The following is a 27,041-nucleotide window of genomic DNA, read 5'->3' on the forward strand; positions in this document are numbered from 1 at the left end:
TTGTTATACTGTACTCTTACAGCGACTTACAGTTTATTTATGTTTAATATACAGCTAATAAAGCTCTTGTTATGTCCACTGAATGCATGAAACAGTCTTTCTATGCATTATGCAAAAGAAAAGAAGTAAAGGTACTCAGACACACTGATATAAGGGAAAAAAATACAACATGACAGAACTAATGAATCCTGCAGCTCTATGGATCAGCAAGTCACTTCAAAATAATTCAGCTCTAGTACCTGGCTTTGTTCACTTCTTTAGTGACGTCCCAGGCCCATGTAATGAAGTTCTGGCTCAGGTAGGAGACAATAGAGTCAGCACACATCATTTGGGAGCAGAAGACATTGCTGAGGACACTGTCATCGTTGTGGAGGTAGATGGCCAGCAGCTTTCTCTGCGGAGAGGATCAGAAAAGAAAAAGTAAAAAGAGAGTTGGAGGTTAGAAGAAAAAAAGGATTACAAGTTTGATGACTATAACACACACACACACGTTGATCCAAAAAATCTAATGCCCTCAGACCTGTGCTCAGATCTCTCAGCCACGTGTGGATGTCTCATCACTAGAGAGACATTTCCACATTACATGACTATAAAACATGAGAGACCACTGGGTGCAGAGCCAGCATGACTTCTGCAGACCACAGCAAGCCACAACTGGCAAAAAAGCAAATACCACGCAAAAATCAAATGGAGAGTGGTGTAAATAAAACTTCTCTTCGAGGCGATGAAGATATGGAGAAAACAAAACAGACAAATCACTCTATTTATTTTACACCAAATGCCAGCAGCCTGTTCAGGTTAGTAGCGGCAGGGCCAGACAATATTGACGAAGCTCCAAATCCAAGGATATTGACACCATCATATAAGCCTGGCAGATTCTCCCTACTGACAATCTAATTAAAAAACAAACACACCCACAAACATAAAAGGTTCCAGGGGACAATGTTGGAAATAATGCTCTCTAAATTACATGTCACTTCTCTTGCTATAAAACAACAAATAAGAAAAAGTCTCTCTGCCTCCGCTTAGGGCATTTTTTAACCATGGCTGTGAAGGGGGATTCAAGAGGTCTGTTTCTCAGGAGCAGTAATCTAGGCTACGCACGCCAAAAAACAAAAAATCTACACAGGGCGTAAAACGTGAGGGGAAGTGAAAGAAGAAGTTGTGCTATACTGTGGCCTGTGTAGAATGGGAATGGGAGAGCACTGCTGTGTTTGCTCAACGATTAGTGCTTTAGAATAATCTCCAGGGCTCCTAGAGAGAAGGAGCTGGGGACTCATTCATTGGGCCGATTCAACGGCCTGAAAAGATTAAACACTCATGCTGAGAAGACAAGCAAATTCAGTCTTGAGAGAGGAATGAGTGTGAGGGGAGGGAGAGTTTTACAATGTGGAAAAAAAAACAACAACCTGATACACGCTCAAACACTGACGTCTCGACACACACATGCGCAGATGCACAAACTTAACCGTGTGGTGACCACAAGTGAAGCACTCACACACATGCATGCTCAATTAGAGCAAGTGTAAAGACTAATCAAAGTGGGCATTTTGGCAAACTGAACTCCTTCATCTTAGTTAAACTGTCCATACCCCTCTGTTCCCCTCTCTGCTTTCAAGTCAGATCTTTTGTATTGCCTGTCTTAGCAGGGAGGAGCAAATCCCTCAATTCAGCTAAATTACTAGGTCCAACCTGAGCTAGATAGTGACCCCATAGCCCCTTCCACACACCTGTTCACCTAAATTTAAGCTTGCTGTGTGTGTATGTGTGTGTGTGTGAGACTAAAGACAAAGTAGAACAGTGGTCGCATTTCAGTCCACTCTGACTGTATAATCAATTTTCCTTCAATTTTCATAAGATCACATTTCATTAAAAAAAATAAAAAATTCATCCACATTTACAATCACTATTTCTCTAGTGAAACAATACCTCATTGGCTGAACTGAATATTTTGTATTGTTCATTGGTGTCCCCTAAATGAGGCCTCTGTGTAAGTATATATGTGATCAATAAATGCCTCAGTTAGTCTTTAATTAGTCTCATTAGTCTGCTTAAAGCAGGGATACAATGATTAGAGATTTGGGTGGTACGATCGTCATCTACAGACAAGCATTTTTGTAGCTGTTAGACCCTTGAGGGTATGCAAGGGTATTGTACTAAAAGCTAAAAAATGCACTAACTCACCCCTACTTTGTCGACTTTAAATGAAAGAAACACTCTGTATCTGGATCTTATGTTTACAAAAAACATTTTAAACTGCGGTTAACAGTGAAATTGAGTTAATCACTGCATCTCTAGCTTAAAGTAGTTAAGAAATTTAGTCTCAAACATTAATATTTATAGCTTAAAACACTGATAGCAACAGCATGGGATGCAATATTTTAATAAAAAAAGATCATTAACAGCAACATTAAGTTCCCATTTTTAAAGGAGATGTGGCATTTTCTCAAATTACTGTCAGTCAGTCATCAGTACTGTTTCCTGCTGATAAAGCATGCACAAAGTTACAATATTGTTAGATATGTTTTAAGGGATAATCCATGATGAATTAATACATTTAACAGTTTAAATTGTTATTTTATAGTTAATTTTAGAAATTATTTCTACAACAATTGAGAGAAACCAGAACTTTTAGTTCGAGTTAAAAAAAAGGCCTCAAAATCATAATCATCATCATAATGAGGAAAAAATAAATGTATCTTTCTATAATGTTTACAAAAATAACTTTCTGTAAACTGCTGGTAGAATAGTAAAGAAATTACATTTCTCATGCAGGCTTGCTGTATTATGTGTGTATGAAATCACTCTTTACTCCCTGGTACACCATATTTATTTTTGTCTAAACTCCAACTGTAATATGCAAAATACATTAAAGTGCCCTAAAAATTTTCCATAGTGGAATGGAAAATACAGCGGTCATCACATGAACATTTCTTACTAATAGTTACTAATGTTCATTACAACATTACTAACTAGAATTACTTCATGACTAATAGAAATGTAATGCATCCATAATAATCTCTCGTCACAAGCCCTTAACTATTAGTTGTCACTCTATATGAAGTCACACTCACAGCGGTGGAGCACTTGGCATTTCAGGGAAAGCTAATTTTAAAATATATATATTGGGGTGTTGTTTAGCTCAGTTGATAGAGCATCCGCCCTGTGTACAAAGGCTCAGTCCTTGTCGCGGTGGCCCAGGGTTCAAATCCGACCTGCGGCTCTTTCCCGCATGTCATTCCCCATCTCTCCCTCTCTCTCCCCACATTCCTGTCACTCTTCAGCCGTCTCTGTACAATAAAGCTTCAAAAAGGCCAAAATATATATTGATTTTTATCTACGATATCTTGTCTCATATCACAGTGCATACTGTATAACTGATACATCCAGGTCTTTCATCTTTCCTGTCAGTCTCAGACAGCCATTATTTTTCAGGGGGAACTCTAGACAGTTTATGGTTTAATCAGAGGTCCCTTTTCTGTGGATGATATTTGTTAGAGGCTTTTAATCAAAGGTACTCTGTTTAACAGGGCAAAAGGAGACCCGTGAATGAGATACAGACACATGTACAATAAAGTACTGCGGGAAGGAAGGACAGGGAAGTCCAGATAGTGATTGCTCTGCAGATGGCAGAGTCAGTCTGGAAAAGCAAACACTTCAAAATGAAGAGCTCAAATGACTGATCTAATGACCATGAACGCACGGTGGGAAAACACATTCAGATCGATGACCAACCACACAGGAAGCTCTTCACACTCTTCTGAAAGCACATCACCTCTTTTTAAACTGAAACAGCTTCAAATTCTGAACTCTTTCCAAAGTGAGTGAGTGCGATTGAACTTATCATTTGTCAGCTTTGCATTACATGTTTAGGCTAAGTAGGTTTCTTTAGGCTATGCAGGAATCTGATTTGGGCTACACTATTACAGTCAAAATGAGCTTCCTGATTATTTGGATCAATATTAAGATCATGATTATTCACTGACTTTAGGGACAAAATATTTTTATTGCATTTTAACACTTAAATAAACAGAGCACTGTTGTGCTACAGTATAACTGTACTAAAACTAAAACCGAAATTAACTTCAGATCACGGCTTTCACTTTCACTGAACAGATGTTGTACCACATCACTGTTATGGACGTCTAAGTGGATGTTGGACAACTACAGGGATTCAGTGAGGCAATGTTAGCGACGTTATTCTTCCCTGACCTTCACTCATTCATCATCCCGCAGTTTGTGCGGTTTCTTCGGGTGGTTGATCGAGTTAGTTGTATGGCTTTGTGCTGAAGATAGAAGTGTCATGCACACTTTGCATTTGTTCTTGCTAAACATTACTTTCCCTAAATCCCAAATACTTCTGAACAACAGATGATTATCCATTTTGAGGGAGTAGCTCTTCGCCTTCTGCTCCAGACATTTGATTTTGGTTATACCCGTCTGCTGTCTTTTGTATATTACTCTTCTACCCTGGACTGCGACTGCAACATCCAGGAAATGTTGCGCATAGACTGCCACTGCAGGGTGTGCACACAGCAGCATGGCAGCTCCCCAAAAGTGAATCCAAATCAATCACCCCTGGCGGCTGGCTGTTGGTTTAGAAGGCGCTTGATTTAATATGCACTTTTCAAACATCAATATCGCAGTTTATTATGATAATTTCACTGCAGCAAAACTGAAATCACAAATAATATAATAACCCACACTCTGCATTGATTTAACTCTTAATCCATGTATTTGCATGAGAGTAATGATTTTAGGTGCAGTCAATAAACAATCACTGAGTGTTGCTTCTGATTTACAGCCCTAGATCTGACAGATATACATACATCTATGTCATATGCCATTTCTGATTCACCAGTGCTCTTTCCTCTTGACTCTGCACAGCTACTGCTGAGTTTTAAAAGCGGATACTCGGCAGTGATAAATCCCTGAACTCCCCTCTCCAGCAAGGCTATGAATTTTGATGCGTCTTTGTGTGTGGCAGACAGGAGAGAGGAGTGGAGAGCGGAGGAGAGTGGGGTTAGAGTGATTAACCACTGCGTTGATGGGGATTTAGTGAGGATCGTGGTTAGTGATGGGTGGCCTATCTCTCTGTACGCTGTGACTAACCACTTATCCCCAAGAGGGTTCAGCTCAGCTCAGCTCTGCAGCCCAAAGCATTTTCATTAAGGATGGATTGAGTCTATCTCAACAGTCCCCCAACACACACCTTCAGAAACACTTCATCAAATGTAGTGTTTTGCTTAGTGATTAGCCTCTCCCAGGCTTTGAGAGAGTGAGACTGATTCCTCTGTTTGTAAACCCACTGAGTAGTCCCCCTTCAGTCAAATCTGCCCTATTTCAATATCCCCTTAATGAAGCAGGCTTTTTCTACGGTGAGGACACAAAAACTAGATTCCTTCTGGAATAGACGCAAAGAGCAAAGATGGCTGGATAGATGGGAGAAGGGACAGTGTAATTGTGCACATATGCTACTGTGTAATGAAACCGTCAAAAGCAGCATGTTTTGGCCTGTTGTCTAGGACGCCTCTGACAAAACAGGACAAATACAGAACAGATCAAATAGCTTCTGTTTTCATGCAAAATTCTTTGCACATACCCAGCTTCCCTAAAGCCATTCTAACCACGGCACAGTTGGCAGACTAAATCAAGCTCACCCAAAATAAAACAAAATACAGTGAAAATGAATACTATTTCGCCCCAGCTCTGGGTAGAGCACAGTGGTACAGTACAGAGTGTGTGAACACCAGGGAGACATCGGCCATATTGCGCTGGCTTAGGAGAGGAGATCAGCTGGTAAGCAGGCGAGACGCCAAGCTTCACTTTAGGTTTTTTTTTCCTTTCAATCTCTGTTTATTTCACACTCTTTCCACCCTTCAAACTTATCCTACTATATGTTTTATTCCTCTCTTTCTTCTTATTCAGCCTCCTCATCTCTTTCACTTTTTGCATCCTCCTCTTCTTTCAGACCATGCTCTCTTTCTTTTCTTTTTTTTTTTTTGCGCCGTTACCGTCATCTATTCCACCCTTCCCTCCCTCTCCGTGTGCCTGGTGATCTGAACCCCCCTAACATCTTGCTGTGTCCTCACAGTCTAATAAGGCTGTAATCCACACAAGCTGTCAGTTGATACAAGCATCCTTAAAAGGACAAAAGCCAAAAAAATAAGGGGGGAAAAGTGGACAGCTAAAAATAAAGCCTCAGCTGTCGGGGTGAAAATTTGATGAGGGTTTTGATGAAATGATATCAATGTGGCTTTAAAGCCTTCTCCACACAGCATGACACAGGGAGTACACAAATACCAGCAAACATTGTATGAAAAACTTTGACTGTTGGTTAAATGTATTTTATTCCCTAGATCAGATTGTCTGTGTTTGACATATGCTGTTGTGATTTTTCAGATTGGTCCTTTCGGTAGTTATAAATATCACTCATCTACATTCAGTCTAATATGTCCTGCATTTAAAGCAGTGCTTATAATCATTATTAAGTTATTTCAGAGTTAAGTTATTTTCCTCTTGGTGTGAATACTGTTTATCTACTCCCTGTACATGTATAGGTCCATATGCATCACTGGCTTTGCCACATAAGGTTGCATTCAGACCAACAAAAGCTTGCAGTCAAAAACACACAAACAGCAACTCGTGGGACAGCATGGGTGCCAACAAAGAGAAAAAAAGGAGGTATTTTGCGAAAAACCTAAAAACAGAAACATACCCCAGTTCAGTGCTCAATCAAATATAACGTATATCTTGTTGCATTTGGCACTGCTGCTAAGATGTCAGAAGGAATGTGGTGTCATCTTCCATAGAAAGAGAAAAATCATGTAGACTGGCTGGTGACTACTGACAAGAACCAAATCCCTCACAAGGTACCGCACTCCAGCTCCTATTCCATCTTTACATTTTGTGTAGCCTATATGTTTACATGGAACTTTTGCTAAATTAAAATAATGAACTTAGAGATCCTCCCGATGAGAAGACCAGGCACGTACTGATTATAATACTGACCACTGTGTCTTAAATTCCCACCAGCTCAGTAATGAAAGAAAAGATGTGAGAAACACAGTATCTCCCTTGACAGATAGAGAATGAATAATATCCTGCTTAGTCTGTGTTCCTCCTCTGTGTTGTCTTAAGCAAAGTCAAAAAAGAGCAGAGGCTGGACTAGGTAGGAATGACATCAGTGTTAAGGGTAAGTAAACACTGATAACATCAGTACCTCGTATCTTACACATAGTCAAAATTAAAAGTGTTTGAAATATAAAGGGACAAAGAAAAATAGGATTTTTTTACCCTTTACAGTATTTAAATAAAATAAAAAACTTGCCTCAGAGGACCAGAGAACCAGTCAGTTAGATTACTTACATCTCTGGCTTTGCCATAGAAGGCTTCTTGAGACGCTGCCTCCAAAGTTCCAATGTAGAACATTGGGTGGGTCTCTCCATACCTTAAGGATACAAAGAACAGACATATAAATGAACACATTGCCACATGCCAGCCATCTTTGATTTCAGTCTTATGAATGAATACAAGTACCGCCTGCTGCCAACTCACCTTGAAGAAAATTCGGCAGTAAAGTGCAGTAAGGCATCAGCTTCATTCTCACTATTCTCTGGCACTGTATGTAACAAAAGTAATGTTATGATAAAGCTTTGGATGTGTGTCACTGGCATTTAATAAAATATCTGGACCTACAATTGAAAAATTCAAATGAAACGCTATTAAGCTGCTCCACTGTACGTACTCATAGGTGATTTCCGACAGGTAGAGGAGCCCATTCCAAACATCTCTGAATCGTCCACACCAAACTCTGACGCATCCTCAAAATCATCACCCTCGCTGTCGCTGACCATATGGACATCTGCACACTGTAAACATAAATTATTAATTAATTGCTAGACCTCTGTTAATTACTTCGACAGAAGTGATTAACAGAGGCATTTCGTTACCATGTTTTATGAGTTAGCATGTATAATCAGCGCACAGGGAGAAATTAATCCGCAGCACAGCATCCTTAGAGGAAAAAAATGTGTGTATATACCTCTTCTGTGGGCTCCTGGGAATTGGCTGGTGAAGACCTTCGACAAACACTGAGGTGATGGCAAGGATAGCTGATCCCAGAGACAGCTAGCGTCATCTAAAACCAGGAAACATAACATGTGATTAATGAGTGAGTGATGATAAATGTCACACTGTACTACTGAACTCAAATCAAAACAAAGCTCACAACTGAGTCTCAAGTTGTACATCATAGTACCTTTGTAAATTTAGCACCCATATCATGAGGGGACTGTCAAACACAGCCCTGCTCATTTCACTAATCAGGGGAGAACACCTTGATGAGGTTTCTGTACACCTGCAGTAGCTGTTAGTGTGATGGTGGTTTGAACTAAGAGAACACCTGACTAATGAGCTTCTAAATCCAAAGTCAGGACTGAAAATGTCAGCATTCAGCAGGGACTCATTACAGCTGGTATCTTGTGGCTTAAACCCCAAGGGACATCAACAATACAGGCAAGCCAGGATGTAGTGTGAAACTAAAGACACCTAGCTTTTAAAAAGTGGTGTGCAATCAAACAATCAAAGCATGACCCCTAGCCTGAATGTACTGACACTTGTCACAATAATGCAACAATATATTCACTGGCGTGCTAATTGTTAAGAGCAAAGCGGAAAAAGCCAGATGCAGAAACATTTCTGGGAGAGTGAACATCTAAACAACAAGGCTGAGGGCAGAGCAGGCAAGCAGGGTGTGATAAGAGGCAGAGAAGCTGCTCGTCTCCTGCAGAGGGTCCTGTGATCTGCTCCATTGTCAGGTGCTAAGACACACAAAGAGCAGCTGGACATGGTTGAATCAGGACACGATTACATGCAACGCCAATTGAGTCTGAAAAGGGCTACACAGACCACAGGGAGTTTCTCTCTCTCCGTCTCTTTTTAAAATAGGTTCCTCATGCTGGTCTCGGCTTCTATAACAGGAGAGAACAGTGTAACCACTAGACCTTGTCAGCAACATAGACTTACAAGTGAGTACGGCGGTGTACCTGGCACTGATAAGAACTAAAATATCTGGTGTTTATTATTTTCCATCTTTTCACACTACATTTTCTTTTTCAATGCTAAAAAGGTGAATGAGCTGCAGGCACGAGACCAAAATACTTTTGGAAAGTTGCGGCTGAGCTACATGCATGACTAGACACAACCAGTGTTGGACAACATGACAGTATATGCCATGAGAGGATATAAATTGCCCCTTAACATTTATATCACAGGATATATCTTCTTAAAAACTTGTGTGTTTGACCATTTTAGCCAAATTACTGAGCAGCACTACTTTATGGTAATATTGAAATTTGATTTTGTATCATGTGATAAAGTACCTTGATTTGTCAGGTGTTTGACTGGATTAACAAAAATTCATTCAGTGAGAGTTTGTTTTTTGAATCCACGGAAAGAAGAAGATAAACAGTATCAGGAAATCCATTGTTATTGTGATATTGTGATTATTTTATATGATTTATTATTGCCCTGCAGGCAACCATGTTCTTTGTGGCATTCAAAATCTGAAATTATAATTTAAATTGTTTACATATAGATTTATTTTAAAGATAATGAACTCTATCTCACTGTTCGCCAGGAGAGAAGAATATATTATGTAATTTATTGCAACCTGTAAAGTTCATTGTGGGGATATAGGGATTATAATATTCACCACTGTGTCTTAAATTCCCACCAGCTCAGTAACTAAGGAGAAGATATGAGAAATGCAGTAACTCCCCTGAGAGTTTGAGTATGACTAATATCTTTCTTCATGTTATCTTAAGCAAAGAAAACTGCTCAAAATAAGCAGCGGCTAGACTGCCATGTAATGTTGAAACTACACAAACCAAGAATGACATCACCGCTAAAGGGACAAGTCAACAATATGACAATATGACAAACATACAAAAAGCATGACTTTTGTTTCTCACTGAGTTTCCTAATAGCTGCATCAGCCCTGACACAGTACCAGAGGAGTACACGAAGATGACAGAAGAAACAGATTGTATTTCTTGTGTATCACCAATTAGTAGCGAGTGTACTCCTGACAATTACAAAGTGTGTAAATGTCACAGCAAGGACAGCTGAGTTTCCCTGGAACACCTACGAAGAACACTTAACTGAATTGCCTCGTCTTTGCTCATGTAACTTAACTCTAACTTAATTAGTACTCTGGTCCTGCTTATTAGATTATTCTGCTATTCATATTTTTCCTGATAACTTTAAAAAGAAATGAAACAAAAATATCATTCCCCAAACAGGAAAAATAAAAAGGAAGTTAGCAATACTTTTTGTTACACGAAAGAAAAAAACAACAACAGTGGCTTGAAGAAAAGCTATAGCTATTTGAGTCATTATGGATGCCAAGCTTGAGAGTTAAATTAAAACTGAGAGCGAGTTGTAGGTATTGAACCGGACAAAGACATACAGGACATACAGGGTCTGAGCCTTAAGGATGTGAAGGCATGGCCCTCAGGCTATGCCGCCTATTCCTCAATCGAGTGACAATCAAACGTGAGAATCTTAACAGCGGCTGCTGAGAGGATCCCCTATAAACCCTTTACCCCCACTTCTCACAATGAGAGGCTTTCGTCTAAGGGCCTAATAAGTGTATAAATAAAGTTGATCACTTCCCCTGTCAAAGACAGCCTGGAGGGTTTGGGCTGACATGGATGCAAGGAGGGGAGGTGAAAAGGGAAAAAAAAAATGAGTTGAGTGCCTCTCAATCCTCTTCCTGGCTTTGACCCGATGGCTTCTCCTGATGTTGAGGTACACAAGTGCAGCTTCTCGGCTCAGTGGTAAAACGTGGAAACAAGGCTGAAGTGCCGCAGGGCACAGAGGGTGGGGGGATGAGGTTAACCCCCCCAAATGACCCTCTCCCACATCTCCACACAAAGGAACTGGCTCCTCTTTTTTGGATTCTTTTAATTAACACTTGCATTGAGGCTCTAAGCATTCAGGGGCCGATACAGGGAAAGAATTTTCTCTCTCGTTTACCCCCCCCTACCTCCTTTCCCTCCCCTCTTCAAGCCTTTCTTCCCTTCTCTACCCTTCTTTCTCTTCCTTTCTCTCCCTTCATTCTTTCTGTGTTTCATTTTTTCTTTTCTAGTGTAGGCAGTGTTTGGATTAGGTGTCTGGCTGTGAGTGTGAGATAATTACTACTGACAGCTGCACTGACAGCAACCACAGTACCACCTTACACCACTTTCTCTTTGATGGAGGAAGGAAAGAACAGCGACAGAAATGTGAGAGAGCAGGCCGTGAAGGGAAAGGAGAAGAACAAGTATGGGTGAGAAATGGTCCAAATAGGAGAAAAGAATAACACTTGATGGAGAGAAGGAAGGCAAAAAAGAAGAGGACAAGCAAAGTGCGCCCCACCCTAAACACCTGTTGGTTTCCTTGTTTCAGACACCTTTGAGACTTGCTTGAAGATATGTCTCTCCTAATTAGTATCCATATGTGTGTAATGTACATACACACATATGGACACAAATACAGAGCTTGGGGGGGGGGTCTAAAAGGTGCCCAAGCTAATGAAGAACATCCTTCTCCAGTAAATACAACCATTTTGGTAATATGTGAGAATGCAAAAAACAGTTGGAAGAGATAGAAACAGACAGACTAACTTGGTGCTGAATGTCACCTGAAGGCGGCCAATCTCACAAGGGAGGGGGGGGGGCTCTCCCTGAGCTTACTGCTGAGCCCTGTTGCTAAGGAAACCACCAGCCTCCCCCCTAAATAAACCCTCAGCTTCATAGGCCCCTATCAGGTAGAGGAGGATTCCATTAAAGCCAGCTGGGAAATGGAGGGAGGTGCTGGCCTACAAGGCACAGCACCTCCGAGGCTCCGCAGCATTAATACATTAGCAAACACCATGAAACACTGCATAAATGTCAGCAATTACTGGGTGGAAAGAAGGCTTGGTGGTGGAGGGGGTTGAAGAGATGAGGGGATGTAATAAGGATGTCCCACTGGCTGTCAATCACTCCCAACAGGTGTGGAGGAAAGGCTGCCAATCAAAACAGCTCCAATGAGACTGATGCCTGTCTGGAAACTCTCCATGCTGTATTATTTAGGTGAAGGAACAGACAAAGAGAGGGAGACTGAGGAAGCAGGAGAAGAGGCTCAATCAGCATATTTCAAACAGCACAGGAAGTTAATGTCCTGTTGACCTCTTAAATCAATTGTTGCCAAGACCTCAGCTTTGCCAACGCTGCAAGAGTCAAGAGGAATTTGAAGGGCAGAGCTAGATCAACGTATTTGAAAAATAATACTGGAGTAATTATTTTAATCTCAATATTGTTACAACAAAACACACAAAATAAACCCACATTTCTACACTTGATCCTCTACTTGGCTACTCGGACAAATACTAAAAACTGTAACACTGGAACCTAAATACGAAATGTACTCCTGAAAAATGATGGCACACTGAGAAATATAACAAACTAGTACTTCCAGATCAACAATCTGTCTGCTAGAAATGAGCATCACCTCACGTTGCAACTGCTTCAACTACACTTTGTGCCACTTCCCTTTTTCATTCAACTTCCGTCATCTAACACCACATACAATAATACAGTGTACTGAATAAACTGATCTGTTGTTCGCTGCTACATGAGTATTATCCATCCTGATCCAATTTCAACTCTCCACAAGGCCTTGAATAATTCAGAGCATAATAAACAATGAAACACGTTGAGTGGACAGTATCTGGGAAGGTGACGTAACACATAACTACTAGTTCCCCTGAACGGTGAGAATTTCTTTCTAACAAGGTAATTCCCTTCGCCCCAACAATACATAAACAAACAATGCCACCACTCAAATATCTTTCTCAGAACACAAGAACAACGGAGAGTTGAGATATAGCAGATACTCTGAACAAGTTGATCAATTATATGAACTACAAAATAAAAAAATATTTGTGCTTCTTGTGCCTGGAAAATAAATACTTTCAGAACTTATGACTGTACAGCAACTGCAGCAAACACCCTGTCTGAGAATTTAACCTGTTTGAGAAACTGCTACGGCATCCAAGCTTGAGGCAACTTCTAATAGTTAGTCTTTAAAAAAATGTTGTGATACTGTTACAATAATGCAGTTTAATGACACATTTTCTACTAAAGAAAAACATTTAAACCTAACACTAAATTTATCAATGTTTAATGTTGTGAATTTGACTTTAATAAATACAGTACAATATTTATTTTAAATTTAAAAATCAGGAAATATATGACCTAAAAAAGAAGTAAGGCAACAATCTGACCGAGAATTAAATGGCTATTTTCAATACAATGTTTTCAAGCTACAGACAGCTCCGCTGGAGCTAAAACAGAATTTGGGTTTGACACCCTGCCCTAGACAGTTTGTTCAATAAAACAGGCACATTTGCAAACACACAAATGCAAATATGCACACATAACACACACACACACACACACATACACAAACGTAAATGCAAGCAGGCAAACAGTTATATCACACACTTAAAGGCAAAGGAGAATTAAGTAGTAATCGATTCCACTGCAAGCGGCCAAGTGTGCAGAGCTAAACGTAATCTGGGGCCTCTGGCTGCCATGTTTATTGGCCCAAACCACAGGAGATGAGACTGGGCTAATGAGCTAGACACTAACACTGGCTCCCCTACCCGCCTGCTAGGCCAGCCAAGCCTGGGCTTTCTCTGTTAATACCTTCAGACGTTTCAATAAGAGGGCTGCAGCTAGAGCAGAGGCCATTATTACACTTCTGTCTCTGTGCTTTTTAATATCTCCTCATCCAGGGAACACAGACGCTGTAGATGTGTGTTAGCCAGGTGCCAACCGAGCCTATGATGCCACAATGAGCTGCAATCTATTCATGATCCTTGGCCATCATATCATATGCCCGAAGGTAGCTGAGGATATGTTGAGGAAGCTGAAATGAGGTTCACTGATCACAAAAACATGAAAAGGTATAAAAGTAAAGAAGGAATTATTTTACTTTATCCTTACTTATCTTAACATTACATAGAGATTGGTAGGGTTTGGTACTGCAAACTAGTGTGCACTGGTTATGTCACATATTTGTGAAGATTAATAACCCCAAATGTTAAAAAATAAATAAAAATCACAAATGTAGACAGATTAAAAAAAAAAAATGACTGACAGACTGCAAATTATATTCGATTGATATTTTAGCAAAAAAACAAACAAACTAATAAACTATGAAATATATTTTATATTTTTTGATGTCAAAATTATTCAGGTAAAGAAGCACTGTGTATTCCAAACTTCATAAAAGTAATTAAGAATTATGTTGAATAATCATTCCTTTCTATTTACACAGTAGAATCACAAATTCCTAGTTAAGTCTGCTGCAGCTGGGCACGCCAACATCCTAAACACACTTTTAACAGATGTCTGTGGTTAGCTCTCTTCCTCTATTAGTGTGAAAAGTCATGAAGTTATAAAAGCACAAGCTAAATTTTGTGGTTACAAACTGGAAAAAGTATGTCATCTGGTGCCATAATAGATGAGCACAGTACTGAGGTCAGTCATCGTGCAACATGTCAACAACATGCTCCCAGATTAGAGCTAAGATTTGTATTTCTGTTGCAATCCGAGGCCGTTCACTGATCACATAACTGGATGTCTACAAAGAAAATGCAAACAATGACAAATCTGCATCATAGGAGTATGATTTGTTTGGTGGTTAGTGGCTTTACAATTGCCTGCTCTGAGCTGTAATGGAACAAAATAAAACCAACAATCTTCTGTAGTGAAAGGATGCATAACCTTTTGTCCTTTTTCCCTTTTAGGCACATTAACGTTGCAATGTATTTGCTTTCACTGCTCTTCTTAAAAGCTTTACTTTGAGTCATAAAAACAGGTGCAGTTATTGTTCATTCACTTTGAATCTTTGAAACATGAACAATCGGTGGCATATAGAATAGATTGTATCCACACAGTATATAGAAGATAGGCGGTCTACTATGAACTGCAAAAAAACTAAATAGAACATCAGTAGTCTAGTTGCTACAGTAGAGTCAGTTCTGGCATAGGGACACGTATGATAAAACTTGGAAAAGAAGTGAAACAAAGTCAATACCAATACTCAAAACCAAACAACAATCACATAGATCTAAAAGGAAAACTAGCTCAGGGTTAACACAAGAATGTGTGCACAACAGCTCCTCGATGTAGCATGATAAACCATCCCATACAATTAGCATGGGAACACATATGCCGTCAAAGAAGGGGTGAGACAAAAGGGGTCAGAGGTTCCTCAAGGTTCTGTATGAGGGCTGCTTCTGATCAGCTTGACTGTGCACACGGTGAATGGCTGGGAAGAACGACCCCGGGACGGGAGAGGTCAGCAGGACTCAATGATGTGAGATTTAATGTCCACAGATAGAGGACACAGGATGAGAACAGTCTTTGACATCTTAATTAGCTCCAACATCTTACTCTCATGCTTCTGACAGATGGTTTCGGGGTGGATTACAGAGTGTGGAACAGTTTCCACTGCGATTTGCAAGTATTAAGATAATGTAAATCAATTATCGTGGGCTTTAATTTATGCTTAACTTTTAATTATTGATAAGTTTGTCTTATAGGTAGCATTTAAAGTGCAAAGAAAAATAAACATAGATGTTGAAATGTTTCCTGTAGAACTGGTTATAGTAAGTTTCTTAATGTGTTTTAGTGTGCCTGTGCTTCTTACAGAGTCATCAGTTGCTGATGCAGGCCATCCCTCCCACTGTTGATGTCGGACTGGGATGTTGGTTAGGTCTGAAACGTTCCTCTTCACCTGTAAACATAAAAGGAAGATATATTGTATATTCAAAGTATAAAAATATAATTACAAAAAGGTAAAATACAAACAGAACAACAATTATAGACAGCTCAAGAATGTTTATATTTCTGGAAGTGGAACATATTTCCACAAGTAATTAAACAGTAAATACAATGTGATAAAGAAAAAGCTACATCAAAGTATCTTCTATTCAGCAGCATGAGGAAAATGTAGGATGGAGGCAGAGAATGAAGGAGGAGATGAGTCAAAAGGAAAGAGGAGAGAAAAAAAAAAGACAGCCAGTGTTATCAGCATTCTTCAGATGCCACAGCTAATGCCCAGAAACAACAGCCCCACGCTCTGAAATGAACAGTATTTCTCTTTTCCCATTCATGCGCGGACGCTGTATCTGCATCACTTAATAACATTCCGTGCTTTTAAACAGTTAGCAGCCAGCAGCGCCTGTCCCACCGAGCGCCGTGTTACACCGTCCAGTGGGTTGTTGGTTTAAAGCCGTAACGCCAGCCTGATGTGCGCCAGTCGAAGCTGATCAAAGCCCCGTCGGCGTCTGAGCGCTGGCAGCCGTGGATTCTGGTGCATTTGTTCAGCAGAATCCTGCCCTTCAGGCCCGCGGGGCTGGACACTGATGCTGAGAAAACTGTCAATTGTGGTGCAAAGATCTCTCCACACACGGGTCAAATCCTGTCTTTGTATGAAGCAATGAAGAGAGATGGATCTTTGGGCATATGCAGGGTTGCTGGATATGGAGGTGTCAGGCAAAGCAGCTGCAAAACACTAAACCAAGAGGACTGCGGGAGCTGACTTTGCCTGGTCGCATTTACCTTAATACTCTAATATTACTACAATTTGCATCTGTACATATATTTGTATGAGTTCCTGAGAGCAGGCGCACACACGCTGCTTACAGAAATTATTATATTTAAATCTGAATTTATCCCTTTATCAAGGATACAGTAAATATTCTGTCTAAGTCATCACTCTCTCAAAGAAATTAGATTTTATTTGTGCTGGGACTGGCACAGCAAAGCAATTCGCAGTACAAACAAACTGAGAAAAAAAAATAAAAGAACAATAATAAATGAGTGGCACAGTCCATCCTTTGTCTTTCTATCGTAAATCCCACACCACACTGTTCAATGCCTATCCTTATGAAGAGAAGCTATGGCCAGGATAGCAGGCTGGGGTCAGAGCGGGTGGCCAGTGTTATTACAGAGTGTAATATCTATGTTTGACCAGCCGGACTACAGGGATTTGACTGACCGGCTGGCCAGCCGATGAATAGGGGGGAAAAGGGAGGAAAGGAGAGGCATAAACACTAGTAATGAAGAGGCTGCAGTCAGAGGTTAAAGCAGCATCAGAGAAACAACAAACTAACGCCCACCACAGAGAGAATGAAGGTGAGAGGTGGTGGAGGAGGAGGAGAGTGGAGACAGACAGTGAAAGGCACCTGGCAAAGGACAACCTGATCTCACCACAGAAAGAAAACACAGCTACACACCAGGCCTGCCCACCTGAAACCACACCACCAGAATCTGCAGCCAGTTATTCACGCAGGCTTTCGCTGGCCAAGGGAAAAATATGCTGCTATTATAAGAATCAGTAACCATTCTTCCCTGAGCAACTAAGTAATTTTAAAAAATACAGCAACGGAAAAACAGGGCTTCCCTAGCTTGTCCAGGTAGTCGAAGTTTTTGCTGCAGCCCTCAGTTACAAAGCATTGCATGTGTTGTCCACAGCCGCCACCACACATGGAGCAATACTGTCTAATGCTGCCCCCTGTCTGCCACAAGAGCCATCTCACTGATAATTTAGACTGCAACAAATGAAGACAATTATCTTTAAGCCGTGATTCTGACAAATTCATTTTACATTGTAAATATTACTTATAATTACAAGCTAAAACTTGTTTGACCTCCAACAAGGGAGTGTTACTGGAATGTTATTATATGACACCAGGCTGTATGGCTCACACTCACTTGTACATACAGACATTAAACTGTAAAGGAAATGTCTTTTACAGAGCTGTGTCTTAATAATATTTACAGAGTGCTGCTGTTTTGTGTGTTTGCTGTTCATGCTGAGATGCAGCGGGGGTGTTCGAGCCGGTTATACACTATATTAGCTAAAGCGGTCGTGGTGCTGAGCTGCTGGGCAATACGGCAAAATTAATGATCCAATCATTGTAAATGCCAATTGCTGGAAGCAAATCAAAGAGAAGGAAAGGTTTCCGTTAAACAGTCACAAGCTCTCTCTCGCTCTCTTTCTTCGTCTCCCCTAGGCGCCAGATGCCTTTCTTTCATTCCTTTTTCGATCCAACCTTCCTTTTCTCAGCTCTTGTAGCCTTGCCTGCGTTCGGTTCCTATATGTCTCCCAGCTGCGGAGTAGGGATGGGGCCCAGGCCCAGCCCCGGGGGGGGGCAGTAGAGGAGGGAAATCCCCAGGACAACTGGTCTGGTCACGGACACCCCAAAACCAGCAGCCATCCCTATTCTACCCTCTACGTCCCTGGCAAACATTTGCTCTCCAGCTTAGCTCAGAAGCTAGCCAGCAACTTACCCCCACACTCTTGTCTGGTAATGCCAATCAGAGTCTACACAGCCCTGTGCTCTAGAGATGGAGAAGAAAGAAGGTAGAGAAGGGACACTGGGAGAGAGAGATGGAGAATGAAGGGATAGAAAGGGAGGGGCAAGGGCAGTTCCCTGAGAGCCACAAGGCAAAGCCAGATCCTTTGGCAAAGACAAACAAGAAGACAGGACTCTATCCCTATTGATATGCACAAGCAGGGACCATCGGCTAGTCTTCAGCTAAGACAAAAAGGAGAGTGGGGAGAGAAAGGTGCTCTGTGGTGGAGTCCATATGTGTCTGTGAGTGGACACAGTATGAGCAGAAAGGGGGGGAAAAAGAGTCATGCTGGCTGAATATGGTGTTACTTCTTTGTTGCCTTCTCGATTCTTCTTGTGATGACAGAAATACACTTGTTTTTGTATTTTATTGTTGTTTTTAAATCGCAAAAATCTCACAACCTAACGCCTTATGTTAAATGTTAGCAGCACAAATTATTTCAAAGAAATCCACAACTACTATTTGACAGCCTCTCCTGATTTCACCTGCACCTGTAGCTCTTCACACCGGCTACTGAACCTTTGGAATCACTCCCTACAGTCTGTACAATATGTCTTAATGACATATTATTTCCTAACACATTACAGTGTTAAAAAAAAAAAAAAGGAAAGACGCCTGTTCCCTGGCTAAAGAGTAAATATATAAAGAGCATGGTCAACATGGGGCCAAAAGAGTCCAGATCTGTGCAGGTTAAAATTCTGGGCCTCATTTTCACTGCGGGGGGCTTAAAGATGCCTAAAGACATGCATGCGTAAGGAAAAGACCGCGACATGGAGGCCTGTTTAAGCCCACATTGTCCCTTCTCTATCCCCTATGGCCTCTTACAGCACCCCCACCAAGCCAACAGTCCTTTGCCTCCTTTCTGTGTCCGTGGTTCCCCCCTCCCACACCACAGGGACCCCTCCCCAGTGTTTGTAATCCCAGCAGAAACACTTAAGGTTCACAGTGGGTGCTCATCAAAACCATCTGCTTGAGAAGAGGGTGAGAGAGAAAAGAGAGAGATGACGGAGGGAGGAGAAAACGAGTGAGGGAGGAGAGGGAGGAAAACCAGGGAGGTGAGCTGCCTCCTCCAGTTCAGATGTTGGTTGTACTAATCTGTTCAATTAGCACCATTACAAGCCCTGCTAGTAGCATGATTATTATTAGTGTAATCTTCACCCGCACCGAGGAGCCAGGGCCGAGATGGAGTGGCTGCAGTGAGCAAAGAACTTAAAAAAAGAGAGACCATAAAGAAAAACGCAGACTGAAAAACAGGAATTTAAAATTCTGTAAAGCTGCCAGAGGAATGAAAAGGGGTGAAGACTGATATTTCCAATATCACTTCCAAATAAGTTGAACTTGATTTACCCTAATGTGTGAGGTAAGATTAAGAGCGGGACTTATACTACCTGATCAGTCTTTGAGGAGCACTCACCTGTGACGGCAGGCTATCAACTAAGAGTAACAGATGATGCCTGCTCAGGTCTCCGTCTGCACTTGGCAGTATGTGTAGGGGAGTGCTTATTTGAACTTACATTGGGCCGCACATGGACAGAGACACACACTTGCTCATCTACATGACTGATCAAATACACACACACTGTATTTTCTTCAAGCTTTATCCATCTGCAGCTATGATGGTAATAACCGATGGTCAGAGCAGTGTACTGTCGGGTCCAGTATGAGTTACTATAAATATTTCATTGGCTGCCAGATCTACTGTTTAGTTTCAGATGAAGAAAATGAATGGACTCTTGTCTCTTTCTATTGCTCCTGCATGCCTAGATCAAACAACGTTCAGTATTTAAAAATCGCCTCCTAGACTTCTGAGAGTGAGAAGGAGAAAGACGCAGTGAAGGGGAGTGGGGAGAGAAAGAGGGGGGTTGTACCAGACCACAGCTGTGAGAGTAATTATGTGCTCGGAAATGTGATCATTTGTGATGAATAATGAATCGATGGCTGAGATAGACTAGCAGTGTTTGGCCAATGGAATGAAAGCTGCGTTATGTGAAACTAGAATCGGGTACAATAATATTATGTATGTGAGAGTCTGTGGGTGAGTTACCGAGAGCTTTTGTGTGTGTGTCATACCTCCTGTATGGTTCTGGAGCCGGGGAAGTTGAGACTGTAGTCCCTCTGGGCCTCACGGTGGCTGATGACCAGCAGGAAGTTCTGGTTTAACGACTCTTGGAGAGCACTAAATGAAGAGAGTTAAGAGTAAGAAATAGGGATGAACACAGAGAGGGAAATAAAAAATAGAAATTGATGCAGAAAAGGAACATGTAAAAGAGGCAGAATAATGAAGGGGGCACAGGAAAACAAACATTAACACTATGAACAACTCAGTCAAGTAATGGGCAAGCTGAAACTTGTCAACTAGTGGTAGCCTGCTGGCCCACAGGGAGGTGGGTGCCTCCTCTGGGGGGCCAGTCACTCACATCACTGATTATGTCTTAACAAGCCTGGCCAGAGCTTCGCTCAGCACAGCAAGCTACCACAGCTATGACCACCTGCACAGTAACAGCATGGAGCCCATCAATCTGTTTTATTGCTAACAAACCTGGCAGCTATTATGAAATGAACCCAGGAGAGCCTTCAGCACCTTTCCCAACTACAAACCTTAAATATGCCCTAAAAAGCAAGTTTTTTTTTTCTGTGACATACGGGAGCACAAATTGACCACATCATCTGCAGGGTTTGGTAAGGTTGCTGACACCAACATGCCAACAGCAACAACTTAATAATAGCTGCTGATTTTTCTGGCTTTCTGTTTCAGAATGCTGCACTGCAACTATCATGCTCAAGCCAAAAAAAAAAACTAATGATGAAGAGCCATTATTGTGCTTCACGATACACTACCTCTTCAGCAGATGCTGCTGAATTACTGCTTTACAAATTTACTGCTTTCGTCTATCTTCTGAAACATGACTGGATTGTGATTATAGTCGTATCAATTACAAATTATATCAAATCCAGACTACTGTGAGAGACCTGAAGGTGATTCTATGATTGATGAATGTGATGCTCCTGAAACTATGATACTATTTCTATATGCATCAGCTGTCACATGACATAAACTCAGATAATTAAACAGTTCAGGGAGAAGAGCATTCATGAAATAACATGAAATTCCATTATATCTGTCCTTGAATTATAAGAATGACTGAGCTGCTGAACAATGGATCTATTTATCGATGTACTTATTCTATTTTATGAAACTTTTCCTTAAAGCATAAACAACATTCACTCTGGGACAAAAAAAGACAGATAGCAAGCAATGGTTTGACACTGGACGTCATGTGCTGATTACATTATGAGGAGAGAAGTGACCTGACTGAAAGGGCCTAAAGGGTCAGCCTTTTCTGGACTGGCACCGGAGCTCGCTCAGTAGCTTAGAGCGATGACGGAGACGCTGTGAACGCTGCAAACGAAGACACTTTGTGTGTTTCACGTAGAGAGGAGGAGGTGGGGGAATCAACTTTTGGAAGCTTCATTTACAATAAGCTGTGAGGTTAAGTAGCGTTTTGAGCAAACGCTGGGTCTGTGAGGCTGAATATCAATGGGAGGCTTAAGGGCCGAAGCAGGCACTTAATCAGGGCTCAGAACCCAAGGAGAGGAGGAAGAGTTGAGAGGAAGAGAGGGTTGGGGGAATTAATATGTAGCGCACACATTAATTATGCAATCACATCCTTAATCTGCGCAGATCTGGACGAGCTTATGTTAACAGAAGCTCAAATTTACTGTAATGACAGCATATTTACATTGACTAAAACTACGAAATCAATATGTAAATGTAATGTTTGTTGTAGCTAACTGGGGAAGATTGGAAATGTGTGGAGTGGGAAGGATGGATGCATACGTAATAGGGCTGAGCAGAAGGATGAGAGATGTGTGTGTGAGAGAGTCAGAGTGAGTGAGAAAGAGAGAGAGAGAGAGAGAGAGAGACTGGGAGGGAGGAAGAGAGGAGAAATGGAAGGGGTAGGGACACATAAATAAGGATCTAGCTAATATCATGATTATGTTTGGACACAGTCCCGAGCTACTGCTGGCAGGCAGCTAGACTCCTAAATAGACAGAGATAGAGGGTAAACTGAGTGGAAGTGTTACTCTGTCCTTCCAAGCAAAGAAGGAACATCTTATCAGTCATTTATGGCAGGCCGACGAGCCATTTGGTGAGTGTGTGGATGGAGTTCTGTTCAAGATTTACTTAAAAAAAAAGAAAAAGAAATAATCATTCATTGTGCTCTATAGTACAAATATAGCTACTCAAAATATCAAACGCATTCAGAGGGGAGAAGAAAAAAAAAAAAAACACCATTCATAATGAGTAATTTCCTTGTCATTTCCCATCTGTCTGAAGAGGCCTGCCGGTTCATATATAAACAAAACACCCATGTTTCAAGTCTAATATTCCTTTGGCTCGACTGCTTTCACCACTGACGTTTTCAAAGCAGCTGTCTTCTCATAGAAGCAGCACAGGGTTGTAATGTGGATGTCTCAGTGTTTGCTTCTGCCTTCAGGGGTCTCTTTCTCACTCAACACACACACACACACCCGTGACATCTAGGTCGGCCTGAAACATCTATGTAGGTACTTGACATGGCATAAGGGTGCTGGGAGGGAAATGTCATTTAACTTTATGGACAGAGAAAATGGAACGTTTTGCAGGGGGGAAGAGCAGGCTAAACAGATTGGTTTCATTCTGAGGTAAGCCCATCGCCTAAGCTGTGAGTCCCTGCGGCACAGAGCAGACTCTAGACCTTATTAAACTAGCACTGCCAGACACAGAGAGACACACACACACACACACACAATGTCACATGTGCCCGCAAAACACAAATACCCATACACATGCACACATTCTCTGCAATAATGCGTATGTTTCAGCTGCTTTGAGGCACACACAAGCACAACACACTGACCAGGAGATTACATATCGACTGACCAATACAGAGGAGGTCATGAAGCACACACAAGGTCTCCTTACCTCCTCCACATTTTGCATCCACAACAAAGTAGAAGGGCACGAAACCGTTCAGGCTCTGCTCTGTTTTGGTCAGCCATCTTGTCCCAAAGTTAAACAGCATACTAATTGTTAGATGCCTCTAACAAGGGTTGCATTAGCTAACCAGATAGCTATCCTCCTAAAGCATCTGTGAATCTGCTACTAGATAGCTGACACACAGAGGAAGAAAGGTGGGGGTCAGGAAGCCGCAATGAAAAAATTTAAAAAAAAACACACAAAACCTAATGAATCATTTTTGCAATTTCAAATTTCTTTGAGGGTTCAAATTAAAATAACCTTTCCTTGGCAAACATGCTTCCTGAGAGCTGAGCGGCGAACCAACCAGGAAGGAAACAGGCTCCATTGAAATATTCATTAGGCCTTCATCATTTATGCAAGAGATTAGCTCCTCCTCAACACCCTCTTGTATTCACAGGCAGTCATCAACATGGCCACAGAGAGAGAAAAAAACCTTCTTCAGACCGGGCTTTAACACTGCAGTACGAACCGCACATCACATCGCTAACTAAATAACTACCTGAGATGGATTGGTGCTCACAGGAAAATCTCCCAAAGCCTCAAGATATATTTCTAATCAAACAAGACAACTAAGAGGAGTTTACTCAGCAGGATCATAATGACAGTGCAGCACTATTTAATCAGTCGGTTTGGTTTAGGTGTGTGTGTGTGTGCCGCATGAGCCAAGCTCTACAAAGTAATTGCCAGGGATATTACCATTTATGGGACATTTGCATTTTTTACTCAGCAACAATTTGAAGCAAATAAACGTTGTGAAATTAAATTTGGGTGAATAACTGTCTTTTTCAGACTACAAATGCAAACTAGCAAATATAGTTTAGGAAAGCGGTCGTTTCATTAACCTCATTCAAAACATACGATTAAAGATAAACGTTTGAACTGACAACACTGGCCAAGTTCTTGAACAATAGCATACTTTTACTGAGAGCAATAACTGCATCAATAAATGCATAATTCTTTACGCTTTTAGAGATCTATCCTGCATAACATAAACAGAATTACCTACAGTGGCATTCCCCTACTAGATACTAAACCACAGCTGGAAAATAAGGTTTTATATAACCTGTATATTATGTATCATGCACAATTAATCATAAACTGTGATGCCCTGACTTTACGTTTATGTTTTTATAATGTCCTGCCTTTTGAGACTACGAATAAAGTTGGAAAACTCTAACAAGCAAAACTAACCTGCTATGAAGTTTATGATGTAGAGGGTATTTTATTTTTTCAAAAAGAATAACACAACCCATGTAAGAGCTTTCGAGTTGGGGGAAATTATTGTAGCGCACAATTAATTATGCAATCACATCTTAATCTGCGCAGATCTGGACGAGCTTATGTTAACAGAACTCAAATTACTGTAATGACAGCATATTTACATTGAAAACTACGAAATCAATATGTAATGTATGTTGTGTAGCTAACTGGGGAAGATTGGGAAATGTGTGGAGTGGGAAGGATGGATGCATACGTAATAGGGCGCAGAAGGATGAGAGAGTTGTGTGTGAGAGAGTCAGAGTGAGTGAGAAAGAAAGAGAGAGAGAGAGAGACTGGGAGGGAGGAAGAGAGGAGAAATGGAAGGGGTAGGGACACACTAAATAAGGATCTAGCTAATATCATGATTATGTTTGGACACAGTCCCGAGCTACTGCTGGCAGGCAGCTAGACTCCTAATAGACAGAGAGAGGGTAAACTGAGTGGAAGGTTACCTGTCCTTCCAAGAAGAAGGAACATCTTATCAGTCATTAGGGCAGGGGCCGACGAGCCATTTGGTGTGTGAGTGTGGGGATGGAGTCTGTCAAGATTTATAAAAAAAAAGAAAAGAAATAATCATTCATTGTGCTCTATAGTAACAAATATAGCTACTCAAAATATCAAACGCATTCAGAGGGGAGAAGAAAAAAAAAAAAAACACCATTCATAATGAGTGAATTTCCTTGTCATTTCCCATCTGTCTGAAGAGGCCTGCTGGTTCATATATAAACAAAACACCCATGTTTCAAGTCTAATATCCTTGGCTCGACTGGCTTTCACCACTGACGTTCAAAGCAGCGTTTCCTTCTCATAGAAGCAGCACAGGGTTGTAATGTGGATGTTCTCAGTTTTGTTGCTTCTGCCTTCAGGGTCTCTTTCTCACTCAACACACACACACCCTGACATCTAGGACGGCTGAAACATCTATGTGTAGGTACTTGACATGGCATAAGGGTGCTGGGAGGGAAATGTCATTTAACTTTATGGACAGAGAAAATGGAACGTTTTGCAGGGGGGAAGAGCAGGCTAAACAGATTGGTTCATCTGTCTGAGGTAACCCATCGCCTAAGCTGTGAGTCCTGCGGCACAGAGCAGACTCTAGACCTTATAAACGGCACTGCCAGACACAGAGAGAGACACACACACACACCACACACACACTGTCACAAGTGCCCGCAAAACACAAATACCATACACATGCACACATTCTCTGCAAAAGGCGTATGTTTCAGCTGCTTTGAGGCAACACAAACACAACACACTGACCGGAGATTACATATCGACTGCCAATACAGAGGAGGTCATGAAGCACACACAGGTCTCCTACCTCCTCCACATTTTGCATCCACAACAAAGTAGAAGGGCACGAAACCGTTCAGGCTCTGCTCTGTTTGGTCAGCCATCTTGTCCCAAAGTTAAACAGATACTAATTGTTAGATGCCTCTAACAAGGGTTGCATAGCTAACCAGATAGCTATCCCCTAAAGCATCTGTGAATCTGCTACAGATAGCTGACAACAGAGGAAGAAAGGTGGGGGTCAGGAAGCCGCAATGAAAAAATTAAAAAAAACACACAAACCTAATGAATCATTTTGCAATTTCAAATTTCTTTGAGGGTTCAAATTAAAATAACTTTCCTTGGCAAACATGCTTCCTGAGAGCTGAGGGGGCGAACCAACCAGGAAGGAAACAGCTCCATTGAATATTCATTAGGCCTTCATCATTTATGCAAGAGATTAGCTCCTCCTCAACACCCTCTTGTATTCACAGGCAGTCATCAACATGGCCACAGAGAGAGAAAAAAACCTTCTTCAGACCGGGCTTTAACACTGCAGTACGAACCGCACATCACATCGTAACTAAATAACTACCTGAGATGGATTGGTGCCACAGGAAAATCTCCCAAAGCCTCAAGATATATTTCTAATCAAACAACAAGAAGGAGTTTACCAGCAGGATCATAAGGACAGTGCAGCACTATTTAATCAGTCGGTTGGTTTAGGTGTGTGTGTGTGTGCCGCATGAGCCAAGCTCTACAAAGTAATTGCCAGGGAATTACCATTTATGGGACATTGCATTTTTTACTCAGCAACAATTTGAAGCAATAAACGTTGTGAAATTAAATTTGGGTGAATAACTGTCTTTTTCAGACTACAAATGCAAACTAGCAAATATAGTTTAGGAAAGCGCGTTTCATAACCTCATCAAAATACGATTAAAGATAAACGTTTGAACTGACAACACGGGCCAAGTTCTTAACAATAGCATACTTTAACTGAGAGCAGTAACTGCATCAATAAA

The 27,041-nt window shown here is 41.2% G+C and overlaps 1 protein-coding gene across 1 annotated transcript in view; it reads right to left on the bottom strand.

Annotated features, from left to right (window-relative positions):
* The window catches only part of faf1 (Fas (TNFRSF6) associated factor 1), a 58,210-nt gene that overhangs the window by 21,362 nt on the left and 9,807 nt on the right, over positions 1-27,041 (bottom strand). Inside the window, exons 6-12 of the mRNA XM_027290138.1 lie at positions 20,532-20,637; positions 15,748-15,834; positions 8,045-8,140; positions 7,748-7,871; positions 7,558-7,621; positions 7,369-7,450; positions 240-394 (exon numbers count right to left, since the gene is read on the bottom strand). Of these exons, the coding sequence (XP_027145939.1) occupies positions 240-394; positions 7,369-7,450; positions 7,558-7,621; positions 7,748-7,871; positions 8,045-8,140; positions 15,748-15,834; positions 20,532-20,637 (714 nt within the window). The remainder of the gene's footprint in view (positions 1-239; positions 395-7,368; positions 7,451-7,557; positions 7,622-7,747; positions 7,872-8,044; positions 8,141-15,747; positions 15,835-20,531; positions 20,638-27,041) is intronic.

This window comes from Larimichthys crocea, chromosome XVII, assembly GCF_000972845.2.
Source record: "Larimichthys crocea isolate SSNF chromosome XVII, L_crocea_2.0, whole genome shotgun sequence".
In the NCBI taxonomy this organism is placed as follows: Eukaryota; Metazoa; Chordata; class Actinopteri; family Sciaenidae; genus Larimichthys; species Larimichthys crocea.